Raw genomic sequence first — 26,969 nt, forward strand, 5'->3', positions numbered from 1 at the left:
AGTCTACACGTTAGCCCCGAAAAAAACCAACCAAAAAAATTTAAGAGTGGGCACAAGTATGTACAGACCACAGTGCAGCACAGTATGAGCAAGAAAGCGCAAACATCTCTTAATGCAGAAGAAGTAGCAAAAGTGTTGCAAAACAACCAAGATATCAAAACAACAGGTGACAGTCTCGCAAGCACTGCTATTAAACTCTGCAGCCTGTCAAAAGGAGATATCCACTTCCCTGCAATCAGATTATACGTGTCAGTTAAGTTGGAGAATTAAAGAGATCGACTCAATGGCTAGTCTTGCAGCAAAACAAAATAACCACAAATGTAATAAGAATGACCTGGTCAAGTCAGGAATCTAAGAGCGATAAGACAATATCATTGAAAATCATCCTTAACAAGTGCAGCTTCATCTAGGAAGAGAAAAAAAGTTTTAGTGAACTGTTAGCTAATTGTCCACCACAATCAACATTTTACCAATGAGACATACTACGACACTATCATCTGTTATCACTATAAAATTAAAAGTGTTCAAGCAATAGCACGCAAAATAATTTATGAAGGAGAACGGTTTGAAAATTACCCAAAAAATTTATACATATCCACTCACTAAGTGGGCACAATCCAGGATGGCGGCGGCCAAAATAACTGATTATAGCTAGGAAAAGATCCAAATATTCCAATTTTTTTATCTCCTAAGCTGAACAACCCTGTATTATGAATGTAAACCTCTCTATCATCTTCAGCCCCATATGAAGTGTACAAGCCATCCATGAACAAAATGGTATTCCCTTTAAGCCGTGACAAATCCCTTGGCCATACCGAAAACGAGCTCCTTTCCCCTATTACGAAAACACGGCCACCCAAATCTTCGACTGGAACCCATCTCAGATTACATTCATCTAACTTATACACTTCAAATGGTATAGCTTCATAATCTAATACCAACGGTATTTCTTCATCATCACTTTCAGTCTGATCACCATTTTCATCCCCATCCGAGTCATCAGAACCCGAATACATGTACACATCAACTAGAAATAAATCTCCATCTGAAATGACTAAACGTTTCTCTGTTCCACCTCCAACGGTCACCGGAGGTTCTGCAACTACATTCAATTCCAAATTTGTATCAACAACTACAGCTCTACCAGCAGCATCAACAGCATAGAAATTTCCATTATACGAAATAACATCTCTAAATCGATAATCTTCGTCTAACACATCCCATTTCTGATTCTCCTTGGGCTTAATAAGTACTAAATTTCCCTCTCTAGAAAGAACCATAACTTCATAAACATCATGATTTGTTGGTAAATTTGGGTTTGATGACAAAATTACAACTTTCTTAACATCTGCTTCCCCTACATAAAGTTCTTTAACTTCAACACTATATAGAGAATTTGGAATTTGAACAAGATATGCTTCTTGTAACTCAGAATGATGATGTTTAAGAACATATTCTTTACATAATTCAACAACATGGAAATCTAATAACTGAAATACCTTTGGAAAGTTTCTTGGTAATGGTTTGATTTGAACTCTAGACAAAGGGTTTACCAATTGAACAATTTTTTCTTTCCCGATTTTTCCTTGAACTTTGATTACCCATACTTGAGAATCATCACCACCACCACCACCATTGCCATTACCAGCTTCATTACGAAGTCGAACAGCGTAGATTGCTGTTTCTAACAGAACACAAAAACGAGATGGGGTTTCTTCATTGTTAATGGATTTTATAGGAGATGGGAGTTTAAGAGCTAACGTTGAAATTAAGTTTGCAGAAGATCGGAATGTAGTACAAACTGCACGGAATCGAAGAACATTAACTTTGTCGTTTAAGTGTTCGGATATCTCTGTTAATAACTCTCTGGGTAATGCAGACCAATCAGGCTTATACATTTTTATTCTCTTTTGGATTTTGAAAGCAGAACAGGATAAAGCTTGAAAATCACCAGACTTTTTCTGACTATGATTAAAAATACTGAAGATCTGAGGTGGTAAAGAGGGTTTTTCAGACTTCAATCTTTGTGCCAAACTGCCAAGTGTTCACTTCGTTCGTGCATGAGCGCCATTTTGTCTGTGGATGCAAAGACCGGTTCTGATTTTGGTCTAGTTTGGTTCTGGTTCCGTTCTCATTGTAAATTTATCATCAGACACATGGCCTTCAGGAAAAGGACAAAATCGTCTTTTTATAGACAAAGTGCTCCATAATCCATATATAGAGGTTGAAAAAGTTCCCTCTATTTAATTCTCCGGACGGGAATACGATGAATAGATTCAGTGGGAATTGGGTCATCCAAAGGTAATATATTGATCTGATTTTTTTCATTTCTTTATTGATCGTATATTTATGATTCTATAAGATTGGATTTCTAATGGAATTTTGTTTCTCTTGATTGAAATTGGTATAATTGTAGAACTTGGTAATTGGGTTATTTCGTAGGCAAAATCATGAGATAGATAGTTTTGAATTTTGATTATGTAGCTCAGTTTCTTATAACTGGATTCAATCACTTTTAGCAAACATGCCATTCTACCAAAAAAAAAAAAAACATGAAGAGGATGATCAAGATTTGTGATAATTTGTACGGTGATGGAATAAACCACATTGCTTTGTTTCTAGGAATTTTTTTGATAGTGTTTGCTCAATATAACTGATCTGAATTTTTTTGATATTAGATCCCCTTTTCAAGTTCTGATAAAAAAATTTAGGTACAGTTCTAGATAATGTGAATTTCGTTTCTACTTCACTTTTGTCTTCCAAAAATTGAAATTTTGTTGGAGAAAAACAGTAGTCAATTGACAAAGCGTAGATTCCTCATGATTTGAATAAAAATAATTCTATATGTCCCTATTATCTTAGCTTCATGGGATTTGCCACGGACCTGTTAATCTCTCCTGGGGATGCAGGGCCTATGAAACTGTGACAAAGCCCGGAGAAACCCCTGGGTTCTCCCGGTACGTCTAGCATCATTGTTTGCATAATTTGAGTTTCTCTTTGCTCAATTGTTGTCGTTCCACAGAATAATATGTGTTCTAGTTTTAGACGTTGCATTTGTTGCTAAGCTAACTAAAGTTGTTGCTAGACTGATATGTCTTTTGTTTGACATCCACTATTTTCAAAAAGGGTTCGTCGTTACCTGAATTAGGCTATAGTGTTTGACTAAGTGTACATAGACCAAGAATAAAAAACACCATCTTTTTAACAAGAAAAGTAAAATATACGAGAGTCGGGCCTGCATGTTTTATAGCGTTATCAAGATGTTTTAAGCACAATTGAGTGAATGTTTTGAAATTGCTGTTCTTATTGACGGTCCGGTGCTGATTAGATGTCTCCCCCATCAGCACCTAACTTTTTCATAAGCTAGAGTTTATGTAGCCTCCTTGTCTTTCGAACTTCCCTTGGATTTGAAAGGGAAGAAACACAACTTGGCTTACATTCCGTCTAGCCTATAGTACCCTTGCAGTGAAGCTTTTATAATTGACCGGATCGTCCACTCTGGCTCATGACCGAGGAGAACTAGGGAGGAATTAAATGTGTTATTGGGTGTCGGGTAAGGTGTTTCACGTAAGGTCTGTTAATATCTCCCAACGGCTGCTGCCTCTTGAAGTCTATTTAATCCTTTTAAGGTTTGATTTTTTTGGTCAATATATGTACCCTAATTTCAAGGGTATACTTATGAACAAAGAAGGGAACTAGCCTCAGAAGGTCAAAATAGGCTTTGAGGGCCAGCACCAAAAGAATAAGTTACTTGTGGCCTATGCCGGCTCTGCTACTGGTTCAATTGGGAGCAAGTAGTGTTTGACATGTTATTGATTAGCTTTGACATGTTGTTAATATCTCCCGACGGCTGTTGCCTCTTGAAGTCTATTTAATCCTTCTAAGGTTTGATTTTTTTGGTCAATATATGTACCCTAATTTCAAGGGTATACTTATGAACAAAGAAGTGAACTAGCCTCAGAAGGTCAAAATAGGCTTTGAGGGCCAGCGCCAAAAGAATAAGTTGCTTGTGGCCTATGCCGGCTCTGCTTCTGGTTCAATTGGGAGCAAATAGTGTTTGACATGTTATTGATTAGCTTTAAGTCTGAAACTCCTAGTAACTAGGGGAATTTGGTAACTATATTGGTTTTTTTTGCTGCTTTTGGTTGAGCTGATGGCTAAGAAATCCTTCATATGAATAAATTAACAAGGAAATAAATCTCAACCGAGCTGGGGATTCTTGCGCCACTTTTTCAAAGACCGGATGCTCTAGTCTTTGTACTTATTAGGATCATAGAACTCATTCTCCAACAGTGTCTTGTTTCACCAATTTCTTATGTTCTGTTATTGTTTAACAGCTTAACCATATACTACCAGTTCCCTCATACTTATATTTCTTTTGTTTTTTTATTAGAGAAGAGAGTCAATAATGGCCGAGTGGTCGCAGCTTCTTAGAGAACTGTTATATAATATTGCGAAAAAACTGAACTCTGATATTGACGTTCTTCGAATGCGGTCTGTCTGCTCATCATGGAGATCATCAGTTTCATATCCTTTGTTCTACTGCTTCCCTAATTGTATTCCCATTCACCCGAAAGTTACCGGTACCAGTATGTCTAACCTTGGTCTATTTTATCTCTCTAGAAGATTAATATTACGTCTTGGACCACCAGAGAGTCACCAAACAGGAACATCTTGGCTTATCAAACTTGAGCAAGATGGTCCCGACATGCTACATCTTTTGAATCCTCTAACTGGAAACCTAGTTCACCCATCATATCCTACCTCACCAAAGATTATTGATTCAATCAACTTTCAAATCTTTGAGTTGGCTCAAGAGTTTGTACTTCGTTTTACTGATAGCCCACCATATACCAATCCCTCTGCATATACTGGCGATTTGTACATGGAGAAAGTTGTCTTCTCTTCGAATCCTCCTTGGAGTGTTGGCACCGATTATGCGATCATGACCATACACGTGTCAGGAAAATTAGCTGTCTTCAGATCTATAGACAATTCGTGGGCTATAATTGATGAATTTATATCTCCTTTTGATGATGTTGTATGTTACAAAGGTGGATTCTATGCAGTGGATAGCCGCGGCAGAGCTGTAGTTGTTAACCCATCTCTAACTATTTCAGAGATTGCACATCCTATATATGGTGGTGATTTGAAGTGTTTGGTGGAATCAGATGGAGAACTGTTAATGGTTGACAGATATCTAAGCACCGGTCTTGATGAAGAACCTGGTAATGATCACAATGATGACCCTCTTGTTGCGCTGAGTGATCTTTGTATTACCGAGTCCACAGTCTGTTTTAAAGTCTACAAGCTAAATCAAGACTTGCAGACCTGGGTCGAATTAAAAAGCTTGGATGATTGTGTTTTATTCCTAGGTGACAATTGCTCGTTTTCTGCCTCAGCTCATGAATTTTCAGGATCTAAAGGAAGTTGCATATATTATACAGATAAATTTGCCCGCTCAAGCAATGAAGAAGACGGTACATTTGCCACTGACATTGGCGTATTTAACCTAGAGAGTGGCAATATTGCTCCTCTAGTTTCTAATTCAGGGTGTTCACAGTTATTCTGGCCTCCACCAGCTTGGGTTTCAAATATAACAATCTAAGAATATTTTCTTTCTTTCTTTTTGTTCTGAACATCTGGAGTTTTTTTATCTTCCAATAAATCATTATGTTCTTATCCATTTGGTTTATTTGAGTTCTCAAAGATTTATAATAAATTAGATTCTGCAGATATATGACTGAATTTCTCTAAAAGTGCTGTTCACATTTGCTCATAACAATAATCAGAAGAAAAAAAAGAGGTTGGTTTGTTGTAGGGACTTGTTTCTGTGTTTCTTGCATAGTTGCACTTGCAAGTGAATCAATTGTGTAGGGCTGGTAGATGTCAAATCCTTGCCTCATTCTGAAGATAGCATCCCAAAAAAAGAGGTCGGTAACTATAAATATCCTCTTTGAGATACACAAGGATGGGATCATCTTCTGAGAGAGACATGTGGTTGTGGTCCGGTTAAAACTTCCACACAAAGTTGTGGATGCAAGTGACAACGCTGTAATGACACCATGAACCGTGTGTTACGTATTATCACCATAAGATCATGTTGGGCAGTAGAAGTTGAATGTTTGATAACTGTCTTACTCCTGTGTACAGCAGTTGCTTTAATTCACCATGACATTTAATTTCCTATTTAAACCGCAGAGAAACAATTCATTTACTTAACAAACTTTCAAAAGCAACAGAAAGAAGAAAAAAGAAAAAGAAAGACAGACAAAACAAAGCTCGACACATTAACAATGGCAGCCATCAGTTTTGCAAAGAGTGCTGCAGTAATGAACATCTCCGGTTCATTCCCTCAAACCCCATCTACTTGCATTCCTTCATCATCTGTATCATTCCGCAAAGCCTCAAGTGTTAGCTTCTCCTCTATTCAAGTCTCAAGTTTCAATCCCAACCAAGTAAGTAGTAACAAAATCTACAATAATTTCCAGATTTCTAATCATTTCTCATATACTAACAGTACTTCTTCTTGGTGAATTTAATTGCAGGACAGGAACACAGTAGCTAGAGAAATGAAGTGCAGAGCTAAAGATCCATTAGCTGAACAAGCAGTAGAGAAACTAAACGAGGGCATTGCAAAAGCAACAGAACTGTCTGACAGTGCAATCGCTAATGTGACAGAAAACATCGAAACAGCCAAAGCGAAAGCAGGAGAATTACTAGACCAGTTGAAAGATAACACGTCGGAATCGATAGAGAATGTCAAAGGAAAGGGTGAAGAATTGAAAGAAAAGACTGAAGATGTGGCAGGATCCGTGAAAGATAACGTAGTAGAAGGAACCGAGAAGGCAACTGAGACTGCATCTAATTTAGGTGAGGAAGCTAAAGAGAGTGTATTAGATGTGGGAGAGAAAGCCAAAGAAATTGCCAAGGAATCTTGGGAAGCTACTAAAGACACAACACAGAAAGTCAAGGAGGCTGTTGTTGGTACAGATGTGTTAGAGATGTAATTAGAGTTTCAGTTCATCTCTGGTCAGCTGAGCAAGAGGAACAAATTTTCAATTTGGTAGAAACCAAGATCCGACACAAAGACCCAATACAATTTGTTTGTGTTTTTTATACAATTTGTTCAAACTGATTACAATTCAATGTGCTTGGAAGCAATACATGCTGTTGTAAAATACTAGAAATCTTATCTGGGAAATTCGGTCAAGAGAAAAATGTTATTTCTAGTCATGAATTCAGTTTCATAGTAGTTGATGGCTAGAATATATTGCTCATTTTCTGCATCAGTTCGAGATTTTTCAGCACCCAAATTATTATTAGCTTCATCTTTTTTTTTTACTCGGTCAATAAAAAAGAATAAAAAAGCGAAAATGTACAAGGATCAGGCTAATTTAGTGCTAAGCCAAGGCCGCACACTAAAAAGCCTAAAAACGATAGTAAACCTCTCCAGGCCATTCAACAGAATGAATAAAACCTGGCCTACCCTCGTAAAACTCATAATGATCCTCAGCTAACAAACATGCTTGTTTGGCCGAGACATCTGCTGAAAAATTAGCCTCTCTGAAGCTATGAATATAGCTAATATTGTTATAAAAGCTCTTCGCTATTCTCCACTTCTGCATTAGCTGCCATGGCAAATCGCCTTTTTGAAGAGCATATAAACAACTCATCGAATCAGATCTGACACATAGGTTCTTCACATTCCATCTTTGAGCAACAACAGCACCATAGATCACCGCACAAACTTCAGCATAGAAGTTAGTCTGCCAGCCCAGGCCAACGCACAGAACTCCCAAGACTACCGAGCTAGAATCACGGAAAACAACACCAGAACCAGCCTGCCCCGGATTACCAAGAGAAGCACCATCACAACAAATCATAATCTCACCAGGATTTGGTGGGCTCCAAGTAACTTCAACTGGGTTAGAGTGATCGCAAGATCTATGCGTCACTCTAAAGAAATTAACAATACGCAAATCATCCAAAGTATTATGCATATGGCCCTTCAATCTAACAGAGTTATCACGAATTACCTGATGAACTCTGCCTTTAAACTCCAGCCAACGAATCTGTTTGTTCTCAAAATAAGCTTTATTACGCATCTTCCACAGCTCCGTAACTATTGCAAGATTTGCAACAAGCCACAGATCCTTAATCATTCGACTCCTGCCCTTTGCAGCCTTGTAGGAGGCTACCAGGTCCTCATTCGGCGTCAATCTGAAAATTTCAGCTGCCCACCTCCAAATTCTTTTGGCAATTTTGCAATGCCAAGTAATATGGCTAACATCTTCACAATCTTCTCTACATAAACGACACATAGAAGGCATCTCCCTACCAGTTTTCTTCATAACATTATCATCAGAAGCACAACACTGTTTATAAAATAGCTTCCAATACTGCACACCCAAAGTAGGATGTATAACACTTCTAGAGAAGAGAGCTGCAGCTGGCAAAATTTCAGCTGGACCACGAATAGCAGCCTTGGCCGACTTGACAGTGAAACACCCTTACTGTCCAAGTCCCAAATTTTATAATCATCTCCACCACCAATAAGAGGCAAATTATCAACATCAATATTGCATCGTAACATCAATTCTTTAGTCTTTGGAGGAATAGCCCAAGAGCCATCAACAATAATATCACTCACCTTGGCCTTAAAATCATTAGGGCCTCTTGTGTGATGCCAAGACGTGAGCAATTGAAAAATCAGCACACCAATTATCAAAAAATAAGGAAGTATTAGCACCGTTACCTATAATTGAGCGCGTGTGTTTTTGAACAAAGTTATGCACCAATCTAATGCCAGGAAAAACCGAGGAACCCAGCTTATAATCAACCAAGTTGCCATTAACTTGAAATATTTTGCCTTCAAAAATCTAGCCCAAGTCTTATCAGAGTCGCGAATCGAAATCCACAACTTCATAAGCATGGCCCTATTAACATCATTTAACTTCTTGAGGCCAAGCCCACCTTCACGTCTAGAACGGCATAAGACATCATAAAGAACCGTGAAGTGTTTGCGCTTCTCAGCATCTCCAGACCACAAAAAATTGCGAATGGCCCTCTCAACAGATTTGATGGCCGTGCATGGCCATTTGTAAACAGCCATTGAATGAAGCAAATAGCTAGAAATAACTGATTTGATCAAAACTAACCTGGCCTGAAAAGACAAAGCTTACCCTTCCAACCTGCCAGCTTGTCCATAATCTTCTCCATTACCTGACGAACATGAATATGACGCACAATGCCAGGTTTCAATTGGATTCCCAAATATTATCCGGGAAATGCGCCCTCTCCATGCCCATAAAGTTTGCAATAGCAATAGCACGAGACTGCCTATCTCCACCATAATAAAATTTGCTTTTGGCGTAACTAACATACTGACCAAGCACGTTGATACATGCCAAGCATCTCCTTCAAGTTCCGCAAGCTATGAAGATTACCCTTACAGAAAATAAGAATATCATCCGCAAAGAGTAAATGGGTTGGAGCCACACCTTTCTTACTCACCATGTGATGCATACTTCTAGCAGCAAACAACTTAGAGAGATTGCGGCTCAAAACATCTTCAATAAGAACAAAAATCAAAGGTGAAAGAGGATCACCTTGACGAAGGCCTCTTGTGATACTGAAAAAACCTTCAGGGCTACCATTAATCATAATAGATATACGGGCAGAGTTAAGAATACTCAGCAACCACGAACACCATGCATCAGAAAAGCCATATTGACGAAAAACTTCAACCACAAACTCCCAACTCACCGTGTCAAAAGCCTGGGCTATATCCAATTTAAGGCCAACGTTACCATGCTTCCGTTCAACGCTAATCTCATTGATCAGTTCCGAGGCCAAGGCTATATTCTCATGAATGTTTCTTCCTTTCATAAACGCCACTTGCTCTTCAGAAATCAATTTGTTCAACACCGTGCCAAGTCTGGTCGCCATAATTTTGGTAATGATTTTGAAGAAGAAGTTGCTTAAACCAATTGGCCTATAGTCTTTAATAGCATCAGACTTATTAGCTTTTGGAATGAGCACAATAAAACTAGAGTTAATGCCATTAGGAATCTTCCTCATCGCCCAACAGTTTGCAATAGCATTAAAAAGATCTCTAGAAATAATGTTCCAACAGACTCGAAAGAAAGAACCTGTAAATCCATCAGGGCCAGGAGCAGAATCCGCTCCAAGATCAAAAACAGCCTCTTTAACTTCATCCAAGGTAGGAATAGCATCCATACAAGCACTCTCAGCAGCTGATATGCTTTCATGCTCATAATCAAATAGTCTCGGATCAATATGAACAGCTCCACCGTTGAACTTTGCACGATAATGATCAACAATGTAATCTTTTATTTCATCCTGCAAAAACAAAGTAGAGTTAGTAGAAATCTTCAGCTCGGAAATTGTGTTTTGGCTCCTCCTCATTCTTATTGAATTGTGAAAAAAACGAGTGTTCTGATCACCATCCTCCAACCAGCTAGTTCTCGATTTTTGCTTAAGCATAGTGGCCAATTCATACCGCACATCATCAGCAGCCTTCTTAGCATCGGCAACCTTCAAAAATTGGACTTCACAACTAACATTATGGTCCAAAATATCATTCTCCTTATCAAGATTCAATTCCGCTTGCTTTAAACGAAACTGAACATCTCCAAACACCAATCTATTCCAAATCTTCAAAGCCTCCCTCAACCGCTTCAACTTTGATGAAAAACAAAAGGAGGAGCACCATCCAGCCTAACACTCCAATTGTCTTTGACGAAGTCCAAAAAGATGGATGAGAAAGCCACATCTTCTGAATTCTAAAAGGAGCTCTCTTCGGCCTAGGACTGTCAAAAGCAAAACCAAAAAGAGGAGAATGGTCCGAGCAGATTCTCGGCAAAGCTTTGCACCTCCAGTTAGCAAACTTATCAAGCCACGCACCATTAATCACGGCCCTATCGTGTTTAGAAACAATTCTATGCATACCACTCCGACAATTGGACCAAGTATACTTCTTCCCAATAGCATCGGCCTCAACCAAACCATTGTCAGATATCCAACTTCGAAACTCATTTATATAAATTTCTTTGATCGGCCTACCACCCTTCTTCTCATCAAGACGCAGAACACAATTGAAATCCCCCAACACCAACCATGGAACGGAAATATATCCCAGACCCAATTGCGCCAAAGAGATCTCCTTTCAACCGCATCAAAAGAAGCATGCACAGCCGTGACAAACTCCCAGAAAAATCCAAAGTGATAGCCTGCTTAGACGAAGATAAACATCGGCCTTGCAGAGTATTCCTCCAAAAGACCCAAATATTACCTTTCTGACCATGCACCTCATTAGTAATAACATCTTCACAAAAATCAAGCAAATTAAGCTTCCTAACAAAACGTGTAGTGCAACGAACCTGAGGCTCCGCAATACAAATAACGTCAGGTTTGTGCAAGTAGTAAAGCTCATTCAACTTGGCCCTTGCACCATCCTTGGCCAAGCCTTGAGCATTCCAATAGAAGACACGCATTAATTAACTCTATTCTTTGAAGGGCTTGCCGAACCCTGTCTAGAAGATTTTCCACTTCGAGTTTGAACTTGACTCACCGTAGCCACAGCAGCAGCTGTCTTCTTCTTAGGAGCTTTAGATTTTTTCTTCTTGTCCGCCATCTCCTTCTTCTCATGATCAGCTAACTCCTTATTAGCAAGAATCTCCAAATCTTGCATCCTCCTCAGCTATGCTTGAAGTGTTAGTTGCAACACATCTTCAATCACATCATCAGCTTCAACAATCACCTTATCAATCTCCTCGGTCCCAGTTTCAAATCTATTAGAAAGTGTTAAGTTTTCTAAAGATCTAGCTGGTGAAGATCTTCTTGAAGTCCTAGTGGCCTCACTAAAACTAGCTTCCTCGGTAACAGCACAATTGGAATTTAGCCGGAGATGATGCAAGTCCAAAACCTGCTTCCTCAAGTTCTCTAGCTTAGCTCTAGCAATATCTTGTTGAATTTTGGCAGCTTCAGCATCAGCCTCCCGTTGCCTAGTTGCCTCCTTCATGGCCTCATAATTTCTATAAGCTTCCATCTCTTGATCTCCAAATCAACATCATCTTCCTTAGATAAATTATCATGCACCAGCTCCTCAAGTGCTGCACCAACACTTCGCAAAACCAACTCCGCATCATCATTGCGGACATACTCCGCATCTTCTTACGCAAACCAGGTAAAACTTCTTCACCAGCATTAGCAACATCTCCTCGGTGCTTAGATAAGCCACCATCCTCCATTAGCTGCACGGACTGGATATCACTGCAGCTTCAGCAGTTGCAGCAATATGCGGCACGGACAAGGCATCACCTTCTGTGTGATCCGATATAGAATCATCATCTTCTAATGTAGCACCAGCACTCTCACTGTGCTCAGAAAAGATAGTACGTGTTCCAGTGCCATCTCAAGGATAGATTTCTTCTTCTTCAACGTTATGGCCTCCTCACCATGTTTAGATTGCTCGTTTCTATTGGAACATCCGATGGCATATGCTTCTTACCTTTAGGGATTCGTTCCTTTTGCCAAAAATTCTTAAGATCATCCATATCCGCCTCAATTGCTTTTTTAATCTCAGGATCAGTTTCAACTTCAGCCCTATCCTTCAAATCATCAAACTTTTTTGTTCTACAATCAGATTTTTTATGGCCAATAGATTTACAATAATCGCAAAAGCTAGGCCTGTTTAAAATTTCATATTCCTGAACAAAAATTTCATCATTCTCTTCACCATCAATCAAAATTCGTCTCAAAGGTTGAGAGAAATCTATATCAACCAGGCTGCAGCAAAGTAACCATATTCATGGCGCAAAGTACGCGGATCAACCGAAACCGGCCTACCAAGCCCTCTTGCCAGCCTAAAAATCGTCTCTTCATCCCAAAACTCCATTGGCAAAGCTGTGAAACGAACCCAAACTGCAGCTCTAGTAATCTTATCTTTCCCAGGATCAAACATAGGTGTCCATGGATGAATTTTAAGCTGTTGAATTCCGTTTGGAGATGAATCTTCCATGGACCATCATAGCTTACACGTTTACGATCATCTTCATTGTCTAGTTAATAACAAAATATCCCTTCTTCCATGGAATAAATTGAACCGAACCAGATAGCTTCCATTGATTCAATAATTCTCTTTTAACATCATCAAATTTTAGGGTTTTGAAAAAAACCAAACGACCAACCAAGCTGAATCTCCACACAGCCTTAATCCTTGTATGAGTGTCTCGTGGGATCTTGATCAAAACATCATTATTTGTTGAAGAAAAATTGGAGGATGAGAAAGTCTCGGCATCAATCTTTGATAAAACATGGGTTCTTCTCTTTAATATAGATGCATAGGATCCTTCCATAACACCATCATCACCCGGTTTCCTAAACGAGTTAGATTTCCATCTTCCTTCCTAGACGCGCCTTGAATCTCCGTCCCCATCACCTTCCTAAACGCTGTAGGAATAGCAGCGTTAGGGTTTGCACCATGATTCCTAAACGCTTCAGGAATTGAAGCGTTAGGGTTTGAAACTCCATCTTCTTCGAGCTGCCTTCCAAACACGGAAGCATTAGGGTTAGCAGCAGAATTCTTAGGGATATAGATAGTTTTTGATTTTGATTGATTCCCTATCCTTGTTGATTGTTTATCATAACTATTAACAAAAACTGGTGGATTATTGTTTTGATTTTGCGCCATTATAGCGCAAAATCAAGAGAAAACTTGTGAACGCCAAGAAAAATTTGAGGGAGAGAAAACCGGAGCCCAACCACGTGAAACCCTAGCTTTTTCGCTTTTATTATTAGCTTCATCATCCGACATTATCAGAGCGGTTAGGATATTATAAATAGTCTTCAGATTAAGTGGGGAATTCGCTGTTTGCGTGAGTCAGAAAAAAGAAAACAAAAAATGTGACAGCTGTGGGATTTGAACCCACGCCCTTTCGGACCAGAGCCTAAATCTGGCGCCTTAGACCACTCGGCCAAACTGTCTTGTTGTACTGTACAGACAGTACAAAAATTTGTATATATTGATTAATAACGTGACGAGCGATGAAATCAGTATCCACGACCACAACGGGGACTCCGTGGGATTTGGAAAGATTGGAAATCGGAACACTATTTTTACCATAGAAGTTGATAAAATTGAATGAATTATATCAATTTTGATTTTGGATCTAGATCGTGAACTTGTAATGATAACTGGTGTATGAAATAGTTAATCTTATTCACATTGGAAATGTTGCTCATATCCGGTTGACCTGAGCTGTAGCTAGCTCTGGGGGTGAAAGGCTTATTATTCGCATCCAAGAATGGACTACACATCCGTTTGACCTGAGTTGTGGCCAGCTATGAAAGATAAATGCTTATTCTCATCTATATGCTTTGATAGGTTAAAGATGGCCCACTTTAATATGTTTAGTGCAAAAGAATCATGTTTTCACTCTAATTAAACTGCGTTCTATTTCGGTTCCTATCCTTTTAATTCGAGTATTGAACTAACTTCTGTCACTTTTCTGTCTGACATATGGAGTATTGAACTAACTTCTGTCATCTTGGCTGTTGTTTTGGCTGTTACAAAATGGAGACACTACCTATTGGTCCATCATTTTTTCATCAACACAGATCAACAGAACATTAAATACTTCATGGATCAAAAGCTCACTACACTTTGTCAGAAAAAATGGTTAGTCAAACTTCTGGGATTTGACTATACAGTACAAAAAAGGTGTAGAGAATACAGTTGCAGATGCTCTTTCAAGAATGCCAGCTATCTGCAATGCATTAGCATTGTCAACACCTATGTGGGCACAAGAAATGATTCAAAGTTATTAAGATGATCCAGTTGCTACTACAATTATTCCTCAGCTCTTACTACATTCCACTGTTGTCCCTAACTATTTTTATTCAGAAGGTGTTCTCAGATACAAGGGCAGACTATATATTGGAGAGAATAATGCACTGAGAAATAAACTTCTAGAGTCTATCCATTCTAGCTCAGTTGGTGGTCACTCAGGTGTGCAGGGAAGCTATCAATAAGCCAAGAGGTACTTTTACTGGAAAGGGTTAAAAAAGGACACTACACTCTTTGTTAGTCATTGTGATACTTTCCAAAGGAATAAGGGAGAATATGTCCACCAGCAGGTCTACTTCAAACTCTACCAATTCCATGTCAATCCTTGCAACACATCTCAATGGATTTTATAGAGGGACTCCCTAAATCCAACAAAAATGATGTTATTATGGTAGTAGTTGACAGACTTACTAAGTATGCCCATTTCATTGCTTTAAGTCATCCATATACAGCTCTCACAGTGGCTCAAGAATTTTTACATCACATATTCAAACTTCATAGTTTACCAGCTTCTATTGTCTCAGATAGAGACAAGGTTTTCACTAGCACCTTCTGGCAGGAGCTCTTCATATCCTTGGGTACAAGACTTTATATGAGCACTTCTTACCATCCACAGACTGATGGTCAAACTGAAAGAGTAAATGCATGCTTGGAAGGGTATTTAAGATGTATCACAGGGCATAAACCACAACTTTGGAGCAGGTGGCTTTCACTAGCTGAATGGTGGTACAATACAAACTATCACTCCAGCCTGAAAATGACTCCCTTTACTGTACTATATGGATATGTTCCAACTCACATGGCTTTCCCTGTAGAAGTTACCACTTAAGTTGTTGTTGTTGAGGACTATCTTAAGGAAAGGAATGCTTTCCTGGACATCCTTAAGGAAACTCTCACCAAGTCACGGGAAAGAATGAAGATTTTTGCTGAAAAATTGAGATCTAACAGATCATTTGAGGTAGGTGATCAAGTATATCTCAAACTGCAACCTTATAGACAATCCTCTTTGGCCATCAGAAGCAGCATGAAACTCTCTGCCAGATATTTTGGGCCGTATCAAGTACTTCAGAAAGTTGGAGAAGTTGCTTATAAACTATCTCTTCCAGCTAGCTCCAAGACTCACCCTGTTTTCCATGTATCTCAATTAAAAAACAAGATTGGAGCTACTGCAACTTTTTCAACCACCCTACCCCCAACTGACTCAGATGGTGAAATTGTTCTTCAACCTGTTGCGGCTCTGGCTTTTAGATAAGATTTTCGTCATGGTCATGCAGTATCTCAGGTATTAATTTAATGGTCTCATACATCTACAGCTGATGCAACTTGGGAAGATGTGGCAAAACGTGGAAGCACACTTTCCTAAATTCAATCTTTGAGGACAAAGATTGTCTGAAGAGGAGGGTATTTGTTATGACCCTTCAGCTGCCCTTAAATGACAACGAGTATAATGATCTGACAATCATTAGTGAGCCGCTAAAATTTATTATTGTTTCTTTACTGTTTCTTTAACTTTGTAAACCAACGTGTACGCAAACTACACGTGTTGGTTCATTATTAGGTAGGGTTTTTGATTAGGGTTTCCGCTTCAGTATTTAAGAGAGTTATATTGAGATCTGTTTTGGTCATGAATGAAAAACTAAATTGAGGCTGCGCTCATTGAGTGTGGAGGTTACCAAAGCTATCGTCCTTCTCTGTTACTAATTCAATCAGTTAGTCTTGTCAATATCACTTGGTACTAGACACATCAGCACCTCCTCTACTTGTAACATAACTGCTAATTACGGCCATATCAAATACAATGAGGAGGGATACTGGACCATGTTCAATACTTCCATGTTCGACTGTTGATAACTTCAGAAACGCACGGTTTCTTGGGATAATCACATGATGACATCCCCTACACCTCCAGAATGGATCGTCTGGGGGAATCACGGCTGGATTCACGTAAAGCACTCTTACAGCCCAGACCTCTATATGATGAGTACAAAGCGCTGGCATCTCCTGGAGAAGTAGAATACTGAGCGTATAAGCTACTTACTCTGTGAGCGTATAAGCTATTTCTTCATTTATTCTGATCTTCGTATTCTTTCTATTCTTTTAACATTTACTCTATCTTCATCACCTCATAATTCGGGATTACATGAGCTATTTCTTTGTACTTCGGACCCCTGCAGATAGTTTGTGTTCTCTTACTACTTTATTTCTAATTGCTGCTGAAAGTAAAAAACTGTTACATGTAAACTGCTGAGTTCCCATATTCCTCTTAAATGCTTAACATAATAAACTTCATGTATAGAGGACATTACATCTATTCTTATTTATCAATGGTTGTTAAGCTATTTTCATCCAGTTGTTTAAATTTTTGTTTCTTTTACATAGGAACTTTTGAGTAAAGATATAAACTTGGCTTGGAGTTCATCACTAAACGTTACCTCATGTTAGATACGGTCCCTCCTGCACATTAACCTGCGATATAACCTTGTTCGAGTGATAAAATGATGGGCTACAAGCAAGGGAATATGTATCGGCTGAGCCGAGTTGAAGGAGTAACTCTCCGAGTCAGTGAGGGATCGGTCTGGAGTAGCTCGGTCAAACTAGATAATAAGAAAGAGAGGAGAAGAAACCTATGTTGCACGGACACGCCAAGAAAGATGTCGTAACCGTGTCGGACACACGAACGGACACGACACGTGATGGACACGCCACATCACATGTCGCATAAAAATCGACATTAGACACTTTGTGAACGCTAATTAGACACTTTCGGACACACCAATAATTAATTAATTGTGGCTTAGGAAATTAAAATAAACGAAATGTGACACTAATTTATTATCTTTTTAGTCAAATCCAAGCATTATTCATGAGAAACTTTACCATTATTTCGTTATTATTAATTTTATTTAATTAGCAATTATGTATTTTACAAATAAAAACAATTATTTTATGGAGCATATTGTCGTAAAATCTCATTTTAATGGTGGAGATAATACATCTAACGTGTCCCCGTAACCCACTTTTTAGAGATTTGACGTGTCCCCGTAACCGTATCGTGTCGTAACCGTATCACGTTCCCGTGCAACATACGAAAAAACGGTAACCTCAGTGACTTATTAAAAGAGAGAAGATTCTGAAAAGAGAGGAAGGAGTACTTTGGTTTCTGTTTTATTTATGATAACAAGGGACAGTTTTATTTATAGTAACAAGGGACGAGAGGAGGGAGTATTTTGGTTCAATAACAAGGGACAATTTATGTTTTATTTGTAGATAAAAAGAGACGGTGGGTGCGGAAAAGAACACCACTTAATTTAAGCGGAAAGTTAAGTGAGGGAAAAGTCGGTCAGAATCGTGGAATAAAAGCCATGGGCTTTTGCCACATCCTTGTAGTGTACTCACCTTGGTACGACTCTTTACTCATTTTTTGACCCCAGATATCAAATCTTAGGGCATTACTCGGAGAAAGACAAAACCAAACTAAACAAACAAGATATAAAACCTTATTACTCAGAGAAAGACAAAAGCAAACTAAACAAACAAGTTCGGCTCGCTAATTAATAAAAGGTCGCGGAAAAAGAACACCATTTAACTGACAAGAAATCGAACAGTTTCGATGCAAATGAGCACCTTACATGCTAATTAAGGTTCATACTTGTAAATTATTGTTCCTAATTGTTTTTGCTTGTTGCATTTTTCTGCTACTACTTTATCAGGGATCAAATCTGTTAATTCTGGAGTTCCTTGATCTCACCCTCCCATCTGAATTCTGCATGAAAAAGGGAAAATATAAAATGAAGTTAAAATCTGTAAATGAAATCCCGAAGTTCTAAATCACCTACTACAGTTAGCCATACCAAATTGAAATTATCTATCAGTGGGCAAAACACCAAGAAGAGAGCAAGATCCAGGGATTAAAGAAGACAGGTAAGTATGATTGGAACTTATTCGAATAAAACCTCACTATCTTAACCATAAGAAAAAATCACGAACCTGCAGCGCTGTGCCTACTCAAGCATGTTGATGAACAAATAAGCTCGTATTGACGGGTTGAGGAAGTATAGCCTCTCAAACCCAAGGCAAGGCCTCGAGGGGCAGTCACACTCTAACGCAGTCTCTAGAAAAACTCCAACAGGAGAAGCACCAGCACCACCTCTACTTGTCACGTTACTGTTGATTACTGCCATATCCAATACAATGAGGAGGGAGCCTGGACCATGTTCATTAACCCCATATTTCACTGTTGATACATTCAGCAAGGCACGTTTTTTAGGGACAATTACACGATGACATCCCCTACACCTCCAGAATGGATTCTCTAGGGGAATCACGGCTGGATTCACGTGGAGCACTCTCACAGCCCAGACCTCTATAGGATGAGTAGAGAACGTAAGCATGGCATGGAGAAGTATATATAGAGTTTATAATCCAAACTTGTGAAGGAACTTAAGATGCATGAAACTTATTTCTAAACGGAAGGTGAAATGCAACCAATTGGAAAACGATAACGGCAGGATTTACTTATTCCCTTCTCATATCTAAAATTAAAAGATGAATCCATACAAGTCATATAAACTAACAAGAAAAACTACAATCACAGTGAAAGACTTGAACAATTTTAAGCTATCAGGCTAATAAAAAAAACAACTAGAGAGACAGTTCAGAAAAACCTTCAAACTTTGTTTGCTGTCCTTGTCCGATAAACGGAAGGCACCATCTAATCCATATGTTTCAAATGTGTGATGAACCTGCAATCACACCATAACTCATGTTGGTTTCAATAGCAAAATCGAACCAAAAAGAAAAATGGTAGATAAGATTACCTGAGGAGGTTGTGTGGTACCAACAGCCATCCATGGATATCTGACGCGTAGTGAGTAATGTCCATTTTGGAGCTGTTGCGAATGGACCGGCGCTTGCTGCCTATATCGATGAAGCGAAAACATGCTATCCAGATTTTTAAAAAACTAGACTGCAACTGGAGTGCACTAATAGTCAAGGTTTTAAAAAGAGAAAGCTTGGAGCGAAACGCTCTCACATCAAAGAGTAAGGAAGGGCAAAAGTGTAGAGCGAAAGTGAGCTTTGCAAAATATAATATATATATATATATATATAAGAAGTTGAAAACATAGTAAAAGGAAAGTAAGAATTTTGAACATAATAAAAGGAACAATTAACCTAACTAAGCATACGACAAACTAATACTGCCTATTCTACCGAAGAGCTATTTAAAATACTAGTCATGAATGGCTGAATCATTCATATCATCTTGATCATCATGCCCCATAAAAGAAGAACCTTTCAATGTGAATATTAATATTCAGTTACAAAAACAGTAAAACATGCCCAACTTAATCGATCCTTACCTCAGAGAATAATCCTCGTTTGATGTAGCCAGAAGGCTCATCCCAGGTAGCCATGCAGCTTCATTAACGGCTTCACCCAGCACATGCTGACTTCCTGACATTAGTACCCATAGCATAACTTTACCACCAGTGAAAATGGTAGTTGCATCAATGGTGCAAGCGGAATCCGAAATCTACACAATAAGAAAAAGAACACGCAAGCATTCAACACATTAAGCGCAAATACATTTCAAACCAACAAAAATCACAAAAAACTATAATAAAACTACAAAGTGCTGAAGCATCGTAACTGGTTGGAAACAAGTAGTTGCTTTTTCTGGCACATTCCCAGTACTTATTTCTGGTTTCTTTATTTCCCAAAAGCAAATCTGCAAAAATTTTAAACAACACATTTTATAAATTCATTGTAAACAAACCCCAAATAGATTTAAGTGGTTTTTCATGACAAACCTGATAATCCCATGAAACGGTAACAAGAAAATTGCCTTCAGGACGGCGAGACACGTAATCACCATTGACTTTTCGCAATGTCCACATTGTTTCTAGCATGGATTAACATGAATTAAAGAATAATAAGAAGAAAGATACAACTTGCATTACTATGAATTAACATGAATTGAAAAAACAAATTAATGCATTAAAAGGGAGGGTTTTCAAGTTCCCAATTAGTAAATCAAGAACCCAAAAATTTGTTTTTAGAATCAGAAGAAGAGAGATATAGAAGGATAAAGAACAACTTACATTACTACTTTGATGAAGAACCAGGAGGGATGAAGGAGATATGTTTCTTGTGTCTCTTCAAGACTTCCAGGAGAAGTTATTTCTGCAGATATCAACCATCAACATCTTGTTATAACTATACTGCAATGAGAAAGAAGAAAATGTAATAAAATACTTCAAGAAAAGTGTTTTTAACAAAGAAACATGAATTGAAAAAGAAAATTAACGTAATTACAAGGGAGGGTTTTCAACTTCCCAATTTAACAACCAAGAAAACAAAATTTGTTTATAGAATCAGAAGAAGAAAGGTATAACATATCAATAACAACTTAAATTACTACTTTGATGCAGAACAAGATGATGAAGGAAGTCAGCAGACAGTATGGTTGATGAAACATGAAAGAAGAAAAGTGTAATAAAATACTTCAAGAAAAGTGTTTTTAACAAAGAAACATTAACTGAAAAAGAAAATTAACGTAATTACAAGGGAGGGTTTTCAACTTCCCAATTTAACAATCAAGAAAACAAATTTTTTTTTTAGAATCAGAAGAAGAAAGGTATAACATATCAATAACAACTTACATTACTACTTTGATGCAGAACAAGATGATGAAGGAAGTCAGCAGACAGTAGGTTGATGAAACATGAAAGAAGAAAAGTGTAATAAAATACTTCAAGAAAAGAGTTTTTAACAAAGAAACATTAATTGAAAAAGAAAATTAACGTAATTACAAGGGAGGGTTTTCAACTTCACAATTTAACAATCAAGAAAACAAAATTTGTTTTTAGAATCAGAAGAAGAAAGGTATAACATATCAATAACAACTTACATTACTACTTTGATGCAGAACAAGATGATGAAGGAAGTCAGCAGACAGTATGGTTATGAAGAACAAGAACAGGAACAAGATGATGATGATGATGATGATGAAGAAGCGTTCACGGTTAAGGTGAAGTAAGTCAGCATACAGTAGTATAATGTGTTATATGAAAATATTTTAGGGATATTTTGACTTTGGGTCACAACTTTGTGACCAGAGTTGCGTTTGGGTCACACCGAAATTTTAATTAGAGTTTGGGTCACGGACTGTGCTTGACTGTCTTGACAGTTACATAATCTGGTTAAATATATAAATGACTGAATAAAATTTGGATTTGAGATTATTTACTTTGTCATTTAAGCCCTAAATTCAGTTCAAAGAGAAATCTTTTTTCTTCTCTGGTTTTTTCACCTGTAAATGAAGCTGGTGATAAATCGAGTACAACAGAAAAACATAACCAAACCTCAAATTTGTCTCCCTGGAATTCAAATCTTGTCAAACTCTTAAAATTCTTCTTAATCTCGCCATTGCTAGCTGATTTTTAACGGCGTATAGTTCTTCTTCAGCTCTATTTTCCCGTGGAAGTTAACTTTTCTCAAATCAATAACAAATTCAAACCCAAACTTTGTTTACAACTAAGATTAAAATTCCTTGTGGTTGTCACTTTGAATTTAGATGCAAACCCACTTCTTTTAATTCTTTATAGATTCTCAAAACATGTAAAAAGGCGAACCCATGTTTCCACTCTAACAAATTGAGATCCATTCATCATACTTGACTTGATTCAACGTTTTCTTAAGACAATACCAACCCACCAGTTCAGTCCAACTATCACCCAAACATCTACATCGCCAGCATCGAAACCCTAATTTGATTCTCACTCCTCTAACTAACCAAATAATCTTCACCTGTAATTCCCAACACAGTTCATAATTTAGGGAAAAACATAAGAAATCCCTAACCCGTGATTCTCAATCTTCACAACTAAACCACAATAAAAACTCTATCTAACAAATTTCACTTCAAATTAAACAAACCCACCTACAATTCATCAATTCTTACTCAATTTTACATAAGAAGATTAAAATCAAAGAAACCCTAAATTACCTGGGTTCATTCGATCTCTCATCAATCATCAGTTCTTCAATGTTCAACAACATCAATATCTTCGATTTCAGTTATCATTACACAGTTCAATTGATCCATCTCATGCTTCCCTCGGAAAATCTCTCAACACCGCTCTCTAAATCGCTAGAGAGAAGTAGAAATTAGAGACGGAAATAGAAGAAAGAAAAAGACGGTTAATGACAGAATTAAATAAATTGATATTAATTTTTAAAAATAAAAAATTAACTAACGGTCAAGACAGTCACCCACGGTTCGTGACCCAAACTCTAATTAAAATTTTGGCGTGACCCAAACACAACTCTGGTCACAAAGTTGTGACCCAAAGTCAATATATCCCAATATTTTATGAAGGCGTTTTATATATCTAAAATAGCCTTAGAGAGTCAAAATTGTTTGACCCCCAACTTAGCCGTTTTATATATGAAAATAAGGGTTACTAAAATGTTTGACCCCCAACTTAGAGAGTCAAAATTGAAATATGAATAAACCTAACCTAATTTAGTAATGAAAAAAAATCAACATACCTATTTATTTTTCTTCACCTTCTTCTTCTTCAATTTCGTGTGTTTAGTGTTACTCTTTTTCTTTCTTCTTCCGATCAGTGTTGTTACCCATCTCTAATGTTACTTTTCCCGCTAGTGAAGCTTCCATGGTTTCTCCTCCCTCTCTTTTTAGATCCTTGTTACGCATCCCACCACCATCATCCATCTTCATTGTTAGTTTAACAACTCCCGCCGTTGCAGCTGGTGCTAGAGAAGCCTCCATGATTTCTTTTCCCTCTCTCACTCAAACAACAGCGAATTTCTCTCTTCTTTGTTCAATACTTGGACTGCGGTTTGAGAATGAGGGTTTGAGACGAGATATAAAAATGGAAAGGAAACTAAAAAGCCGCCTCCCTCTGGAGAGTTGTAGGATTTCATTCAACCACGTGATGGAGGGTTTCAATGTTTCTTCTACCAAGATGAAGCGATCTCTCACCCTACACGTGTTATTGGTAGTTTATACACTTGGTCGTCCGAATCAGTTTAAAAAATGGACATTTTAGTCCAAAAATACGGTATAGTCAGCCGCCTCAACTAGGGACAAATTAGTTCAAAGAAAATGTAAAAACATTAATATCATTTACACGGTTTTCGTAATGCACAATAGCTGCGAATTAAAACGTTATTCATCTTAATACTTGAATAAAAGCCGGAAAAAAAAAGAAAATAATCGTTTAATCGAGTGAAAAAAAAAAACAGAAATAAGTGAAGATTTAAATCAAAACAAACCGGGAGAAACCTAATTTATCATCAGAAAGTCTTCAACATTGAAAAGCCATTGATGTACATTGTATCAGCAGTAACATCATGGTGAAGAAGACGCAACAAAACAATTCAGAATTATATCTAAATTGAAATCAATGATTGGAAACAAATTAAGAGCTTTGAAAATAAAAAAACGACAATAAGCATTAGATTCAACATCTAATCAAGTAGCAAAAAAAGTCCGAAATCATTATCATCTAAAGAAAATCAGAGATTGAAGAGAAATCAAAACCTTCAAGAAATAAAAACAACAACAAAAAGAAGATCCAACATTTATTTAAGTAAAAAGGTAAAATCATCCTTTACTTTCATATATTGGACTGTTATGCATGTACAGTGTTATTTTTGTTAGATTTGTTGTGATAGTGTACAGATACGTACACGGACGTGTGGTTTCAGGAACGTATGTCATGTTATTTGTGTATGAATGCTACTTTTATTAGATTTGCTATTACAGTGTGCAGATATGTATACCAGCATGTTGTTTCAGGGATATATGGCATATTATGTGTGTACGGATGTTGTTTTTGTTAGATTTTTTTGCGATACGTTAAGATCGGTGAAAACCCTAGGGGTACCAAAATAGACCAGCAACTTTATTAGGCAATCTGTATAAACAAACTTAAATGCAATTCCGAGAGCTCAACTTAATGAATCTCGATCAAGGAATAATCTTTAGAGTTATATCTATTTATCTCACAATTAGAGTGTTTACAGAACTTCGTGAACCTAATTACCGTGAAATTACTTGGAGGGTACCAAAGACCAATTTCCAAGTATCAATTAATTCTTATCCAACAAACAATGATTGATGTATCTACTTTGATTGAGATATTTCAATTCTATGGATAAATAATATAATGTGGAAAAAGAAATAGCACATGCACCAGAAGTTTTGTTAATGAGGAAATTGCCAATACATAAAACAACGGGACCTAGTCCAGATTGAACACCAAACTGTATTAAGCCGCTACAGACACTAGAATACTACCAATTAACTTTGCAATGGAATGCCGTTGAGACCAAATTAAACACTCACAACAATTCAGTTACAATCGCGTTCCTTACGCCTCTTGAATCCCAACAGGACTCGAACAATTGATTCCCTTAGTTGACATCCTTTACATCCTAAGAGTTGCTTCAACTCAATTGAAGACTTTAAACCAATCTGCCTCCCAAAAATAAGCTTATCTATGTGATTTCCTTTTTTATTGTAGATCAAGGTGAGATTGAAAATCGATAGCAATAGACAAAGTCCAACTAACCTCAAAATCCGGCCTTATGCTTCCTGAAAAGCAGTCTAGATTATTGCTCACCTCACAAGTATTAAACTTGTGGAATCAACAAAGTCTGAGACGAAGAGGGCTTTGATGATTTCTGTCTATTTTGATTGATGGAGCAAGCTCAACAACAAATCAAGATCAGGATACACGAGCTATCAAGATAAAATATAGTTGGACCTGGCTTCACAAATCCCTAAGAAGTCTTTTTAGTTGTTAAACCCTATAAGGGTTTTAGGAAGAGGACGACTCTAGTTTATAACTAGGACACACAAGAAGTAGTGTCGGGATTCAAATATCCTAGTTGTTTGAGGTTCCCCTTTCAGAGAATCATGAACGATAATTATGAGACAAAACTAATTCATTAAACCCAAAATCATGTGATGTGAAATCCAACTATTCCATAACCAATAATAAAAACTTAACTCGTATTCATGGAGTTCATAACAAGAAGAAAGACAAAAGGTTTCATGTTTTTAAACCCTAGAACAAACGTAGAAAAGAAGATTTTTTTGAGAGATCAGAGAATAGTTTTCAATAGTTTTCCCATCCTTATGTAGCGAAGTTTTCTTTTTCTCTGGCCCTTAACCGACCAACTCCCATGTAAACCCACACAAACTCTGCCAAAATTATCCGCCTAAGCATCCCACATGTTGTTAAGCCCAATTGATATTTGGCTTCTCAGTTCTCTGGAACTGACAGTCTACTTTCTTTCCTGCTCAACAGTCACTTCCTCCAACTGCGGGCCATCTCTCCTGCAGTTCCAGCTATGGCTCATCATTATTTACTCAACACCTTGCTGCATCTGCTGCTATTACAGGCAACTACATGACCACCAACACTCCATTTTAGCTTCAACTGCAATCTCTCATCCACAGATTCATGTTCTTTTACTGTCTTCACTGCCTACAAAGTCACTTCGGTATCAGCTCATCTTCATGGCTTCAACATACCACAACATTAGCATCAGTCCTTTCCGGCATCAGAATCTCCTTGTATGCACACAACCTCTCCTGCAGCAGCAAACACTATTTTCTTCTCCATTTAAAACTACACAACCTCGCACAGCACCAGACCACTACCAGATTTGAGCATCACCTGAAATTCCACAATCCCGTATCAAAGCAGCAATCTCAAGCACACTGAACCCATAACTTCTCCACCTGCACACAGCCATCTGAATGCATATGCTCCATTGCATCCATCCCAGTTCTCAGTACCAGTTGAGAAACAACACTTCCTTGAAGTAGCACCATCAGTTCACATCCCTGACGAGCAGCAACAGCTACAACAACATCGACACTTCACTGCCTAACTGCATCTGTCACCAGAACCACCATGTCCATGGCTGCAACAGCATCATACCCATGACAGTCACCATTCTTCACTGTAACAAACTGAGCCTAACATACATCTATTCTTTTGTAGCCTCAAGATCGTTCAAGCACCAACCTGCAATCATAGCTAGCTGACTTAAGACC

The 26,969-nt window shown here is 37.8% G+C and overlaps 4 protein-coding genes and 1 non-coding gene across 6 annotated transcripts; 2 read left to right on the plus strand and 3 right to left on the minus strand.

The window, feature by feature from the left end:
• Positions 1 to 602: 602 nt before the first annotated feature.
• On the minus strand, positions 603 to 1,898 carry LOC113291384 (F-box protein At2g17036-like). The gene has a single exon (XM_026540922.1). It carries the CDS (start codon positions 1,896 to 1,898, stop codon positions 603 to 605), a length of 1,296 nt encoding a protein of 431 aa, XP_026396707.1.
• A 328-nt stretch (positions 1,899 to 2,226) lies between these two features.
• Positions 2,227 to 5,695, plus strand: LOC113289051 (F-box protein SKIP23-like). Of its 2 annotated transcripts, none has more exons than XM_026538210.1 (2): positions 2,227 to 2,301; positions 4,394 to 5,695. In XM_026538210.1, exon 2 carries the CDS (start codon positions 4,409 to 4,411, stop codon positions 5,606 to 5,608), a length of 1,200 nt encoding a protein of 399 aa, XP_026393995.1. In that variant the 5' UTR covers positions 2,227 to 2,301; positions 4,394 to 4,408; the 3' UTR covers positions 5,609 to 5,695. The 2 variants fall into 2 exon arrangements, with proteins under 2 accessions (XP_026393995.1, XP_026393994.1); XM_026538209.1 differs by having other exon boundaries at positions 2,252 to 2,301; positions 4,399 to 5,695.
• Positions 5,696 to 6,206: 511 nt separating this feature from the next.
• Positions 6,207 to 7,292, plus strand: LOC113286100 (late embryogenesis abundant protein 2-like). The gene is made up of 2 exons (XM_026534814.1): positions 6,207 to 6,458; positions 6,549 to 7,292. The coding sequence occupies exons 1-2, from the start codon at positions 6,297 to 6,299 to the stop codon at positions 7,008 to 7,010; spliced, it is 624 nt and encodes a 207-aa protein (XP_026390599.1). The 5' UTR covers positions 6,207 to 6,296; the 3' UTR covers positions 7,011 to 7,292.
• A 6,638-nt stretch (positions 7,293 to 13,930) lies between these two features.
• On the minus strand, positions 13,931 to 14,010 carry TRNAL-UAG. The gene has a single exon. It is a non-coding gene; the product is annotated as a tRNA-Leu (tRNA).
• Positions 14,011 to 19,334: 5,324 nt separating this feature from the next.
• On the minus strand, positions 19,335 to 20,516 carry LOC113291385 (protein RAE1-like). The gene is made up of 5 exons (XM_026540923.1): positions 20,502 to 20,516; positions 20,233 to 20,405; positions 19,690 to 19,789; positions 19,537 to 19,614; positions 19,335 to 19,454 (listed from the first exon to the last, which is right to left on the minus strand). Exons 1-5 carry the CDS (start codon positions 20,514 to 20,516, stop codon positions 19,335 to 19,337), a joined length of 486 nt encoding a protein of 161 aa, XP_026396708.1.
• Positions 20,517 to 26,969: the final 6,453 nt, after the last annotated feature.

The sequence above is a fragment of the Papaver somniferum genome, chromosome 6 (assembly GCF_003573695.1).
Source record: "Papaver somniferum cultivar HN1 chromosome 6, ASM357369v1, whole genome shotgun sequence".
NCBI classification, from domain to species: domain Eukaryota; kingdom Viridiplantae; phylum Streptophyta; class Magnoliopsida; order Ranunculales; family Papaveraceae; genus Papaver; species Papaver somniferum.

Coding starts and splice junctions, on each gene's coding strand:
- LOC113291384 (XM_026540922.1), bottom strand. CDS start 1,898: ATGTATAAGCCTGATTGGTCTGCATTACCCAGAGAGTTATTAACAGAG.
- LOC113289051 (XM_026538209.1), top strand. CDS start 2,267: ATGAATAGATTCAGTGGGAATTGGGTCATCCAAAG. Junction 2,302..4,398: donor GGGAATTGGGTCATCCAAAG/GTAATATATTGA, acceptor TTATTAGAGAAG/AGAGTCAATAATGGCCGAGT.
- LOC113286100 (XM_026534814.1), top strand. CDS start 6,297: ATGGCAGCCATCAGTTTTGCAAAGAGTGCTGCAGTAATGAACATCTCC. Junction 6,459..6,548: donor CAAGTTTCAATCCCAACCAA/GTAAGTAGTAAC, acceptor ATTTAATTGCAG/GACAGGAACACAGTAGCTAG.
- LOC113291385 (XM_026540923.1), bottom strand. Junction 19,615..19,689: donor GTACCACACAACCTCCTCAG/GTAATCTTATCT, acceptor GTGTGATTGCAG/GTTCATCACACATTTGAAAC. Junction 19,455..19,536: donor ACAGCAAACAAAGTTTGAAG/GTTTTTCTGAAC, acceptor CTGTGATTGTAG/TTTTTCTTGTTAGTTTATAT.